General features: G+C 29.0%; 1 protein-coding gene across 1 annotated transcript in view; it reads right to left on the bottom strand.

Moving 5' to 3' along the window:
- Positions 1–13,475, bottom strand: part of LOC136036336 (mitogen-activated protein kinase kinase kinase 15-like) — a 145,869-nt gene that overhangs the window by 14,798 nt on the left and 117,596 nt on the right. The window contains exon 24 of the mRNA XM_065718489.1: positions 52–128. Coding sequence (XP_065574561.1) covers positions 52–128 — 77 coding nt within the window. The remainder of the gene's footprint in view (positions 1–51; positions 129–13,475) is intronic.

The following is a 13,475-nucleotide window of genomic DNA, read 5'->3' as shown; positions in this document are numbered from 1 at the left end:
TCTAAGACCCAAAAATTCAAAAGGACAATAAAAAATAGAGGAAGAACTTACCTCAAATTTAGTCTCCTCAGATCATCTCTTTCCATAAAATTGAGAACATCATCTAACCTGTAATCTTCGAGTATGAACTAAAATGTAAAGATATAGTAAGTAATTTAAAGTGATAAATGCAAACCTGGGGATTTCTCTTAAAACTCTCGTTTTCATGAAAAATATATAACATAACATGTTATAATATAACATAAGCCATTTACACTGCCATTACATTACATATTATACATTTACAATGTTACTACGTATTACACTCTTACTATATGTTACAATATATTACTATATATTTCAAATGCTTTAAACAGAGCTGACACCTAAAAGAAAAAGCATTTTATCCTTTAGAAAATCGAAATTCCGCTTTTTCCCATCTTTTTGAAAATCGATATTTACGCTGTTACTATTACTATAAATGTTACTATACGTTTTCTAACCAAGATTTCAAATACTTTAAACAGAGCTGACACCTAAAAGAAAAGGTGTTTCATCTTTTTGAAAATCGAAATTCTGCTTTTTTCCCATCTTTTTGAAAATCGATATTTACGCTGTTATTGTTATGCTACTATAAATGTTACTACACGTTTTCTAACCAGGATTTCAAATACTTTAAACAGAGCTGACACCTGAAAGAAAAGGTATTTCTTCTTCTTGAAAATCGAAATTCTGTTTTTTTCCATCTTTTTGAAAATCGATATTTACGCAGTTACTGTTACTAAAAATGTTACTATATGTTTTCTAACCAAGATTTCAAATACTTTAAACAGAGCTGACACCTAAAAGAAAAGGCATTTCATCTTTTAGAAAATCGAAATTCCGCTTTTTCCCATCTTTTTGAAAACTGATATTTACGCTGTTACTTTTACTATAAATGTTACTATACGTATTCTAACCATGATTTCAAATACTTTAAACAGAGCTGACACCTAAAAGAAAAAGCATTTTATCTTTTAGAAAATCGAAATTCCACTTTTTCCCATCTTTTTGAAAACCGATAGTTACGCTGTTACTTTTACTATAAATATTACTACACGTTATCTAACCAAGATTTCAAATACTTTAAACAGAGCTGACACCTAAAAGAAAAAGCATTTTATCTTTTACAAAATCGAAATTCCGCTTTTTCCCATCTTTTTGAAAACCGATATTTACGCTGTTACTTTTACTATAAATGTTACTACACGTTATCTAACCAAGATTTCAAATACTTTAAACAGAGCTGACACCTAAAAGAAAAGGTGTTTCATCTTTTTGAAAATCGAAATTCTGCTTTTTTCCCATCTTTTTGAAAATCGATATTTACGCTGTTATTGTTAGGCTACTATAAATGTTACTATACGTTTTCTAACCAGGATTTCAAATACTTTAAACAGAGCTGACACCTGAAAGAAAAGGTATATCATCTTCTTGAAAATCGAAATTCTGTTTTTTTTTCATCTTTTTGAAAATCGATATTTACGCAGTTACTGTTACTAAAAATGTTACTATACGTTTTCTAACCAAGATTTCAAATACTTTAAACAGAGCTGAAACCTAAAAGAAAAGGTATTTCATCTTTTTGAAAATCGAAATTCCGCTTTTTTCCCATCTTTTTGAAAATCGATATTTACGCTGTTACTGTTACTATAAATGTTACAAAACGTTTTCTAACCAAGATTTCAAATACTTTCAACAGAGCTGACACCCAAAAGAAAAGGTATTTCATCTTTTTGAAAATCGAAATTCTGCTTTTTTCCCATCTTTTTGAAAATCGATATTTACGCTGTTATTGTTAGGCTAGGCTACTATAAATGTTACTACACGTTTTCTAACCAGGATTTCAAATACTTTAAACAGAGCTGACACCTGAAAGAAAAGGTATTTCTTCTTCTTGAAAATCGAAATTCTGTTTTTTTCCATCATTTTGAAAATCGATATTTACGCAGTTACTGTTACTAAAAATGTTACTATATGTTTTCTAACCAAGATTTCAAATACTTTAAACAGAGCTGACACCTAAAAGAAAAGGTATTTCATCTTTTTGAAAATCGAAATTCTGCTTTTTTCCATCTTTTTGAAAATCGATATTTACGCTGTTACTGTTAGGCTACTATAAATGTTACTATACGTTTTCTAACCAAGATTTCAAATACTTTAAACAGAGCTGACACCTAAAAGAAAAAGCATTTTATCTTTTAGAAAATCGAAATTCCGCTTTTTTCATCTTTTTGAAAACCGATATTTACGCTGTTACTTTTACTATAAATGTTACTATACGTTTTCTAACCATGATTTCAAATACTTTAAACAGAGCTGACACCTAAAAGAAAAGCATTTTATCTTTTAGAAAATCGAAATTCCGCTTTTTCCCATCTTTTTGAAAACCGATAGTTTACGCTGTTACTTTTACTATAAATATTACTACACGTTATCTAACCAAGATTTCAAATACTTTAAACAGAGCTGACACCTAAAAGAAAAAGCATTTTATCTTTTACAAAATCGAAATTCCGCTTTTTCCCATCTTTTTGAAAACCGATATTTACGCTGTTACTTTTACTATAAATGTTACTACACGTTATCTAACCAAGATTTCAAATACTTTAAACAGAGCTGACACCTAAAAGAAAAGGTGTTTCATCTTTTTGAAAATCGAAATTCTGCTTTTTTCCCATCTTTTTGAAAATCGATATTTACGCTGTTATTGTTAGGCTACTATAAATGTTACTATACGTTTTCTAACCAGGATTTCAAATACTTTAAACAGAGCTGACACCTGAAAGAAAAGGTATATCATCTTCTTGAAAATCGAAATTCTGTTTTTTTTCATCTTTTTGAAAATCGATATTTACGCAGTTACTGTTACTAAAAATGTTACTATACGTTTTCTAACCAAGATTTCAAATACTTTAAACAGAGCTGAAACCTAAAAGAAAAGGTATTTCATCTTTTTGAAAATCGAAATTCCGCTTTTTTTCCCATCTTTTTGAAAATCGATATTTACGCTGTTACTGTTACTATAAATGTTACAAAACGTTTTCTAACCAAGATTTCAAATACTTTCAACAGAGCTGACACCCAAAAGAAAAGGTATTTCATCTTTTTGAAAATCGAAATTCTGCTTTTTTCCCATCTTTTTGAAAATCGATATTTACGCTGTTATTGTTAGGCTAGGCTACTATAAATGTTACTACACGTTTTCTAACCAGGATTTCAAATACTTTAAACAGAGCTGACACCTGAAAGAAAAGGTATTTCTTCTTCTTGAAAATCGAAATTCTGTTTTTTTCCATCATTTTGAAAATCGATATTTACGCAGTTACTGTTACTAAAAATGTTACTATATGTTTTCTAACCAAGATTTCAAATACTTTAAACAGAGCTGACACCTAAAAGAAAAGGTATTTCATCTTTTTGAAAATCGAAATTCTGCTTTTTTCCATCTTTTTGAAAATCGATATTTACGCTGTTACTGTTAGGCTACTATAAATGTTACTATACGTTTTCTAACCAAGATTTCAAATACTTTAAACAGAGCTGACACCTAAAAGAAAAAGCATTTTATCTTTTAGAAAATCGAAATTCCGCTTTTTCCCATCTTTTTGAAAACCGATATTTACGCTGTTACTTTTACTATAAATGTTACTATACGTATTCTAACCATGATTTCAAATACTTTAAACAGAGCTGACACCTAAAAGAAAAGCATTTTATCTTTTAGAAAATCGAAATTCCGCTTTTTCCCATCTTTTTGAAAACCGATAGTTTACGCTGTTACTTTTACTATAAATATTACTACACGTTATCTAACCAAGATTTCAAATACTTTAAACAGAGCTGACACCTAAAAGAAAAAGCATTTTATCTTTTAGAAAATCGAAATTCCGCTTTTTCCCATCTTTTTGAAAACCGATATTTACGCTGTTACTTTTACTATAAATGTTACTACACGTTATCTAACCAAGATTTCAAATACTTTAAACAGAGCTGACACCTAAAAGAAAAGGTGTTTCATCTTTTGAAAATCGAAATTCTGCTTTTTTCCCATCTTTTTGAAAATCGATATTTACGCTGTTATTGTTAGGCTACTATAAATGTTACTATACGTTTTCTAACCAGATTTCAAATACTTTAAACAGAGCTGACACCTAAAGAAAAGGTATATCATCTTCTTGAAAATCGAAATTCTGTTTTTTTCCATCTTTTTGAAAATCGATATTTACGCAGTTACTGTTACTAAAATGTTACTATACGTTTTCTAACCAAGATTTCAAATACTTTAAACAGAGCTGAAACCTAAAAGAAAAGGTATTTCATCTTTTTGAAAATCGAAATTCCGCTTTTTTTCCCATCTTTTTGAAAATCGATATTTACGCTGTTACTATTACTATAAATGTTACAAAACGTTTTCTAACCAAGATTTCAAATACTTTTACACAGAGCTGACACCCAAAAGAAAAGGTATTTCATATTTTTAAAATCGAAATTCCGCTTTTTTCCCATCTTTTTGAAAATCGATATTTACGCTGTTACCGTTACTTTAAATGTTACTATACGTTTTCTAACCAAGATTTCAAATACTTTAAACAGAGCTGACACCTAAAAGAAAAGGTATTTCATCTTTTTGAAAATCGAAATTCCGCTTTTTCCCATCTTTTTGAAAACCGATATTTACGCTGTTACTTTTACTATAAATATTACTACACGTTATTCTAACCAAGATTTCAAATACTTTAAACAGAGCTGACACCTAAAAGAAAAGCATATTATCTTTTAAAAATCGAAATTCCGCTTTTTCCCATCTTTTTGAAAATCCGATATTTACGCTGTTACTTTTACTATAAATGTTACTACACGTTATCTAACCAAGATTTCAAATACTTTAAACAGAGCTGACACCTAAAAGAAAAGGTTTTCATCTTTTTGAAAATCGAAATTCTGCTTTTTTCCCATCTTTTTGAAAATCGATATTTACGCTGTTACTTGTTACTATAAATGTTACTATACGTTTTCTAACCAAGATTTCAAATACTTTAAACAGAGCTGACACCTAAAAGAAAAGGTATTTCATCTTTTGAAAATCGAAATTCTGCTTTTTTCCCATCTTTTTGAAAATCGATATTTACGCTGTTACTGTTACTATAAAATGTTACTATACGTTTTCTAACCAAGATTTCAAATACTTTAAACAGAGCTGACACCTAAAAGAAAAGGTATTTCATCTTTTTGAAAATCGAAATTCCGCTTTTTTCCCATCTTTTTGAAAATCGATATTTACGCTGTTACTGTTACTATAAATGTTACTAACGTTTTCTAACCAAGATTTCAAATACTTTAAACAGAGCTGACACCTAAAAGAAAAGGTATTTCATCTTTTTGAAAATCGAAATTCTGCTTTTTTCCCATCTTTTTGAAAATCGATATTTACGCTGTTATTGTTAGGCTATAAATGTTACTACACGTTTTCTAACCAGGATTTCAAATACTTTAAACAGAGCTGACACCTGAAAAGAAAAGGTATTTCATTCTTCTTGAAAATCGAAATTCTGCTTTTTTTCCATCTTTTTGAAAATCGATATTTACGCAGTTACTGTTACTAAAAATGTTACTATACGTTTTCTAACCAAGATTTCAAATACTTTAAACAGAGCTGACACCTAAAAGAAAAGGTATTTCATCTTTTTGAAAATCGAAATTCTGCTTTTTTCCATCTTTTTGAAAATCGATATTTACGCTGTTACTGTTAGGCTACTATAAATGTTACTATACGTTTTCTAACCAAGATTTCAAATACTTTAAACAGAGCTGACACCTAAAAGAAAAGGTATTTTATCTTTTAGAAAATCGAAATTCCGCTTTTTTCATCTTTTTAAAAAACGATATTTACGCTGTTACTGTTACTATAAATGTTACTATACGTTTTCTAACCATGATTTCAAATACTTTAAACAGAGCTGACACCTAAAAGAAAAAGCATTTTATCTTTTAGAAAATCGAAATTCCGCTTTTTCCCATCTTTTTGAAAACCGATATTTACGCTGTTACTTTTACTATAAATATTACTACACGTTATTCTAACCAAGATTTCAAATACTTTAAACAGAGCTGACACCTAAAAGAAAAAGCATTTTATCTTTTAAAAATCGAAATTCCGCTTTTTCCCATCTTTTTGAAAACCGATATTTACGCTGTTACTTTTACTATAAATGTTACTACACGTTATCTAACCAAGATTTCAAATACTTTAAACAGAGCTGACACCTAAAAGAAAAGGTTTTCATCTTTTTGAAAATCGAAATTCTGCTTTTTTCCCATCTTTTTGAAAATCGATATTTACGCTGTTACTTGTTAGGCTACTATAAATGTTACTATACGTTTTCTAACCAGATTTCAAATACTTTAAACAGAGCTGACACCTAAAAGAAAAGGTATTTCATCTTTTGAAAATCGAAATTCTGCTTTTTTCCCATCTTTTTGAAAATCGATATTTACGCTGTTACTGTTACTAAAAATGTTACTATACGTTTTCTAACCAAGATTTCAAATACTTTAAACAGAGCTGACACCTAAAAGAAAAGGTATTTCATCTTTTTGAAAATCGAAATTCCGCTTTTTTTCCCATCTTTTTGAAAATCGATATTTACGCTGTTACTGTTACTATAAATGTTACTAACGTTTTCTAACCAAGATTTCAAATACTTTAAACAGAGCTGACACCTAAAAGAAAAGGTATTTCATCTTTTTGAAAATCGAAATTCCGCTTTTTTCCCATCTTTTTGAAAATCGATATTTACGCTGTTACTTGTTACTATAAATGTTACTACACGTTTTCTAACCAGATTTCAAATACTTTAAACAGAGCTGACACCTAAAAGAAAAGGTATTTCATTCTTTTGAAAATCGAAATTCTGCTTTTTTCCCATCTTTTTGAAAATCGATATTTACGCTGTTACTGTTACTAAAAATGTTACTATACGTTTTCTAACCAAGATTTCAAATACTTTAAACAGAGCTGACACCCAAAAGAAAAGGTATTTCATATTTTTAAAAATCGAAATTCCGCTTTTTTCATCTTTTTAAAAAACGATATTTACGCTGTTACTGTTACTATAAATGTTACTATACGTTTTCTAACCATGATTTCAAATACTTTAAACAGAGCTGACACCTAAAAGAAAAAGCATTTTATCTTTTAGAAAATCGAAATTCCGCTTTTTCCCATCTTTTTGAAAACCGATATTTACGCTGTTACTTTTACTATAAATGTTACTATACGTTATCTAACCAAGATTTCAAATACTTTAAACAGAGCTGACACCTAAAAGAAAAAGCATTTTATCTTTTAGAAAATCGAAATTCCGCTTTTTCCCATCTTTTTGAAAACCGATATTTACGCTGTTACTTTTACTATAAATATTACTATACGTTTTCTAACCATGATTTCAAATACTTTAAACAGAGCTGACACCTAAAAGAAAAAGCATTTTATCTTTAAGAAAATCGAAATTCCGCTTTTTCCCATCTTTTTGAAAACCGATATTTACGCTGTTACTTTTACTATAAATGTTACTACACGTTATCTAACCAAGATTTCAAATACTTTAAACAGAGCTGACACCTAAAAGAAAAGGTATTTCATCTTTTTGAAAATCGAAATTCCGCTTTTTTCCCATCTTTTTGAAAATCGATATTTACGCTGTTACTTGTTACTATATAAATGTTACTATACGTTTTCTAACCAGATTTCAAATACTTTAAACAGAGCTGACACCTAAAAGAAAAGGTATTTCATCTTTTGAAAATCGAAATTCTGCTTTTTTCCCATCTTTTTGAAAATCGATATTTACGCTGTTACTGTTACTAAAATGTTACTATACGTTTTCTAACCAAGATTTCAAATACTTTAAACAGAGCTGACACCTAAAAGAAAAGGTATTTCATCTTTTTGAAAATCGAAATTCCGCTTTTTTTCCCATCTTTTTGAAAATCGATATTTACGCTGTTACTGTTACTATAAATGTTACTAACGTTTTCTAACCAAGATTTCAAATACTTTAAACAGAGCTGACACCTAAAAGAAAAGGTATTTCATCTTTTTAAAATCGAAATTCCGCTTTTTTCCCATCTTTTTGAAAATCGATATTTACGCTGTTACTGTTACTATTAAATGTTACTATACGTTTTCTAACCAAATTTCAAATACTTTAAACAGAGCTGACACCTAAAAGAAAAGGTATTTCATCTTTTTGAAAATCGAAATTCCGCTTTTTCCCATCTTTTTGAAAACCGATATTTACGCTGTTACTTTTACTATAAATGTTACTACACGTTATCTAACCAAGATTTCAAATACTTTAAACAGAGCTGACACCTAAAAGAAAAAGCATTTTATCTTTTAGAAAATCGAAATTCCGCTTTTTCCCATCTTTTTGAAAACCGATATTTACGCTGTTACTTTTACTATAAATGTTACTACACGTTATCTAACCAAGATTTCAAATACTTTAAACAGAGCTGACACCTAAAAGAAAAGGTATTTCATCTTTTTGAAAATCGAAATTCTGCTTTTTTCCCATCTTTTTGAAAATCGATATTTACGCTGTTATTGTTAGGCTACTATAAATGTTACTACACGTTTTCTAACCAAGATTTCAAATACTTTAAACAGAGCTGACACCTAAAAGAAAAGGTATTTCATCTTTTGAAAATCGAAATTCTGCTTTTTTCCCATCTTTTTGAAAATCGATATTTACGCTGTTACTGTTACTAAAAATGTTACTATACGTTTTCTAACCAAGATTTCAAATACTTTAAACAGAGCTGACACCTAAAAGAAAAGGTATTTCATCTTTTTGAAAATCGAAATTCTGCTTTTTTCCCATCTTTTTGAAAATCGATATTTACGCTGTTACTGTTACTACTATAAATGTTACTATACGTTTTCTAACCAAGATTTCAAATACTTTAAACAGAGCTGACACCTAAAAGAAAAGCATTTTATCTTTTAGAAAATCGAAATTCCGCTTTTTTCATCTTTTTGAAAACCGATATTTACGCTGTTACTTTTACTATAAATGTTACTATACGTTTTCTAACCAGATTTCAAATACTTTAAACAGAGCTGACACCTAAAAGAAAAGCATTTTATCTTTTGAAAATCGAAATTCCGCTTTTTCCCATCTTTTTGAAAACCGATATTTACGCTGTTACTTTTACTATAAATATTACTACACGTTTTCTAACCAAGATTTCAAATACTTTAAACAGAGCTGACACCTAAAAGAAAAGGTATTTTATCTTTTAAAATCGAAATTCCGCTTTTTCCCATCTTTTTGAAAACCGATATTTACGCTGTTACTTTTACTATAAATGTTACTACACGTTATCTAACCAAGATTTCAAATACTTTAAACAGAGCTGACACCTAAAAGAAAAGGTGTTTCATCTTTTTGAAAATCGAAATTCTGCTTTTTTCCCATCTTTTTGAAAATCGATATTTACGCTGTTACTTGTTAGGCTACTATAAATGTTACTATACGTTTTCTAACCAGATTTCAAATACTTTAAACAGAGCTGACACCTAAAAGAAAAGGTATTTCATCTTTTGAAAATCGAAATTCTGCTTTTTTCATCTTTTTGAAAATCGATATTTACGCTGTTACTGTTACTAAAAATGTTACTATACGTTTTCTAACCAAGATTTCAAATACTTTAAACAGAGCTGACACCTAAAAGAAAAGGTATTTCATCTTTTTGAAAATCGAAATTCCGCTTTTTTCCCATCTTTTTGAAAATCGATATTTACGCTGTTACTGTTACTATAAATGTTACAAAACGTTTTCTAACCAAGATTTCAAATACTTTCAACAGAGCTGACACCCAAAAGAAAAGGTATTTCATCTTTTTGAAAATCGAAATTCTGCTTTTTTCCCATCTTTTTGAAAATCGATATTTACGCTGTTATTGTTAGGCTACTATAAATGTTACTACACGTTTTCTAACCAGGATTTCAAATACTTTAAACAGAGCTGACACCTGAAAGAAAAGGTATTTCATCTTCTTGAAAATCGAAATTCTGTTTTTTTCCATCTTTTTGAAAATCGATATTTACGCAGTTACTGTTACTAAAAATGTTACTATACGTTTTCTAACCAAGATTTCAAATACTTTAAACAGAGCTGACACCTAAAAGAAAAGGTATTTCATCTTTTTGAAAATCGAAATTCTGCTTTTTTCCATCTTTTTGAAAATCGATATTTACGCTGTTACTGTTAGGCTACTATAAATGTTACTATACGTTTTCTAACCAAGATTTCAAATACTTTAAACAGAGCTGACACCTAAAAGAAAAAGCATTTTATCTTTTAGAAAATCGAAATTCCGCTTTTTCCCATCTTTTTGAAAACCGATATTTACGCTGTTACTTTTACTATAAATGTTACTATACGTATTCTAACCATGATTTCAAATACTTTAAACAGAGCTGACACCTAAAAGAAAAAGCATTTTATCTTTTAGAAAATCGAAATTCCGCTTTTTCCCATCTTTTTGAAAACCGATATTTACGCTGTTACTTTTACTATAAATGTTACTACACGTTATCTAACCAAGATTTCAAATACTTTAAACAGAGCTGACACCTAAAAGAAAAAGCATTTTATCTTTTAGAAAATCGAAATTCCGCTTTTTCCCATCTTTTTGAAAACCGATATTTACGCTGTTACTTTTACTATAAATGTTACTACACGTTATCTAACCAAGATTTCAAATACTTTAAACAGAGCTGACACCTAAAAGAAAAGGTGTTTCATCTTTTTGAAAATCGAAATTCTGCTTTTTTCCCATCTTTTTGAAAATCGATATTTACGCTGTTATTGTTAGGCTACTATAAATGTTACTATACGTTTTCTAACCAGGATTTCAAATACTTTAAACAGAGCTGACACCTGAAAGAAAAGGTATATCATCTTCTTGAAAATCGAAATTCTGTTTTTTTCCATCTTTTTGAAAATCGATATTTACGCAGTTACTGTTACTAAAATGTTACTATACGTTTTCTAACCAAGATTTCAAATACTTTAAACAGAGCTGAAACCTAAAAGAAAAGGTATTTCATCTTTTTGAAAATCGAAATTCCGCTTTTTTTCCCATCTTTTTGAAAATCGATATTTACGCTGTTACTGTTACTATAAATGTTACAAAACGTTTTCTAACCAAGATTTCAAATACTTTCAACAGAGCTGACACCCAAAAGAAAAGGTATTTCATCTTTTTAAAAATCGAAATTCCGCTTTTTTCCCATCTTTTTGAAAATCGATATTTACGCTGTTACGTTACTATTAAATGTTACTACACGTTTTCTAACCAATTTCAAATACTTTAAACAGAGCTGACACCTAAAAGAAAAGGTATTTCATCTTTTGAAAATCGAAATTCTGCTTTTTCCCATCTTTTTGAAAATCGATATTTACGCTGTTACTTTTACTATAAAATTACTATACGTTTTCTAACCAAGATTTCAAATACTTTAAACAGAGCTGACACCTAAAAGAAAAGGTATTTCATCTTTTAAAATCGAAATTCCGCTTTTTTCCCATCTTTTTGAAAATCGATATTTACGCTGTTACTGTTTACTATAAATGTTACTATACGTTTTCTAACCAAGATTTCAAATACTTTAAACAGAGCTGACACCTAAAAGAAAAGGTTTTCATCTTTTTGAAAATCGAAATTCCGCTTTTTTCCCATCTTTTTGAAAATCGATATTTACGCTGTTACTTGTTACTATAAAATGTTACTATACGTTTTCTAACCAGATTTCAAATACTTTAAACAGAGCTGACACCTAAAAGAAAAGGTATTTCATCTTTTGAAAATCGAAATTCCGCTTTTTTCCCATCTTTTTGAAAATCGATATTTACGCTGTTACTTTACTATAAAATGTTACTATACGTTTTCTAACCAAGATTTCAAATACTTTAAACAGAGCTGACACCTAAAAGAAAAGGTATTTCATCTTTTTGAAAATCGAAATTCCGCTTTTTCCCATCTTTTTGAAAACCGATATTTACGCTGTTACTTTTACTATAAATGTTACTACACGTTTCTAACCAAGATTTCAAATACTTTAAACAGAGCTGACACCTAAAAGAAAAGGTATTTCATCTTTTTGAAAATCGAAATTCTGCTTTTTTCCCATCTTTTTGAAAATCGATATTTACGCTGTTATTGTTAGGCTACTATAAATGTTACTATACGTTTTCTAACCAGGATTTCAAATACTTTAAACAGAGCTGACACCTGAAAGAAAAGGTATTTCATCTTCTTGAAAATCGAAATTCTGTTTTTTTCCATCTTTTTGAAAATCGATATTTACGCAGTTACTGTTACTAAAAATGTTACTATACGTTTTCTAACCAAGATTTCAAATACTTTAAACAGAGCTGACACCTAAAAGAAAAGGTATTTCATCTTTTTGAAAATCGAAATTCCGCTTTTTTCCCATCTTTTTGAAAATCGATATTTACGCTGTTACTGTTACTATAAATGTTACTAAACGTTTTCTAACCAAGATTTCAAATACTTTAAACAGAGCTGACACCTAAAAGAAAAGGTATTTTATCTTTTAGAAAATCGAAATTCCGCTTTTTTCATCTTTTTGAAAATCGATATTTACGCTGTTACTTTTACTATAAATGTTACTATACGTTTTCTAACCAGATTTCAAATACTTTAAACAGAGCTGACACCTAAAAGAAAAGGATTTTATCTTTTGAAAATCGAAATTCCGCTTTTTCCCATCTTTTTGAAAACCGATATTTACGCTGTTACTTTTACTATAAATGTTACTACACGTTATCTAACCAAGATTTCAAATACTTTAAACAGAGCTGACACCTAAAAGAAAAAGCATTTTATCTTTTAGAAAATCGAAATTCCGCTTTTTCCCATCTTTTTGAAAACCGATATTTACGCTGTTACTTTTACTATAAATGTTACTACACGTTATCTAACCAAGATTTCAAATACTTTAAACAGAGCTGACACCTAAAAGAAAAGGTGTTTCATCTTTTTGAAAATCGAAATTCTGCTTTTTTCCCATCTTTTTGAAAATCGATATTTACGCTGTTATTGTTAGGCTACTATAAATGTTACTATACGTTTTCTAACCAGGATTTCAAATACTTTAAACAGAGCTGACACCTGAAAGAAAAGGTATTTCATCTTCTTGAAAATCGAAATTCTGTTTTTTTCATCTTTTTGAAAATCGATATTTACGCAGTTACTGTTACTAAAAATGTTACTATACGTTTTCTAACCAAGATTTCAAATACTTTAAACAGAGCTGACACCTAAAAGAAAAGGTATTTCATCTTTTTGAAAATCGAAATTCTGCTTTTTTCCCATCTTTTTGAAAATCGATATTTACGCTGTTACTGTTAGGCTACTAT

This window comes from Artemia franciscana, chromosome 2, assembly GCF_032884065.1.
Source record: "Artemia franciscana chromosome 2, ASM3288406v1, whole genome shotgun sequence".
NCBI classification, from domain to species: Eukaryota; Metazoa; Arthropoda; class Branchiopoda; order Anostraca; family Artemiidae; genus Artemia; species Artemia franciscana.
The sequence above is the reverse complement of the archived record's forward strand: the minus strand, read 5'-3'. Positions and strand labels throughout refer to the sequence as shown.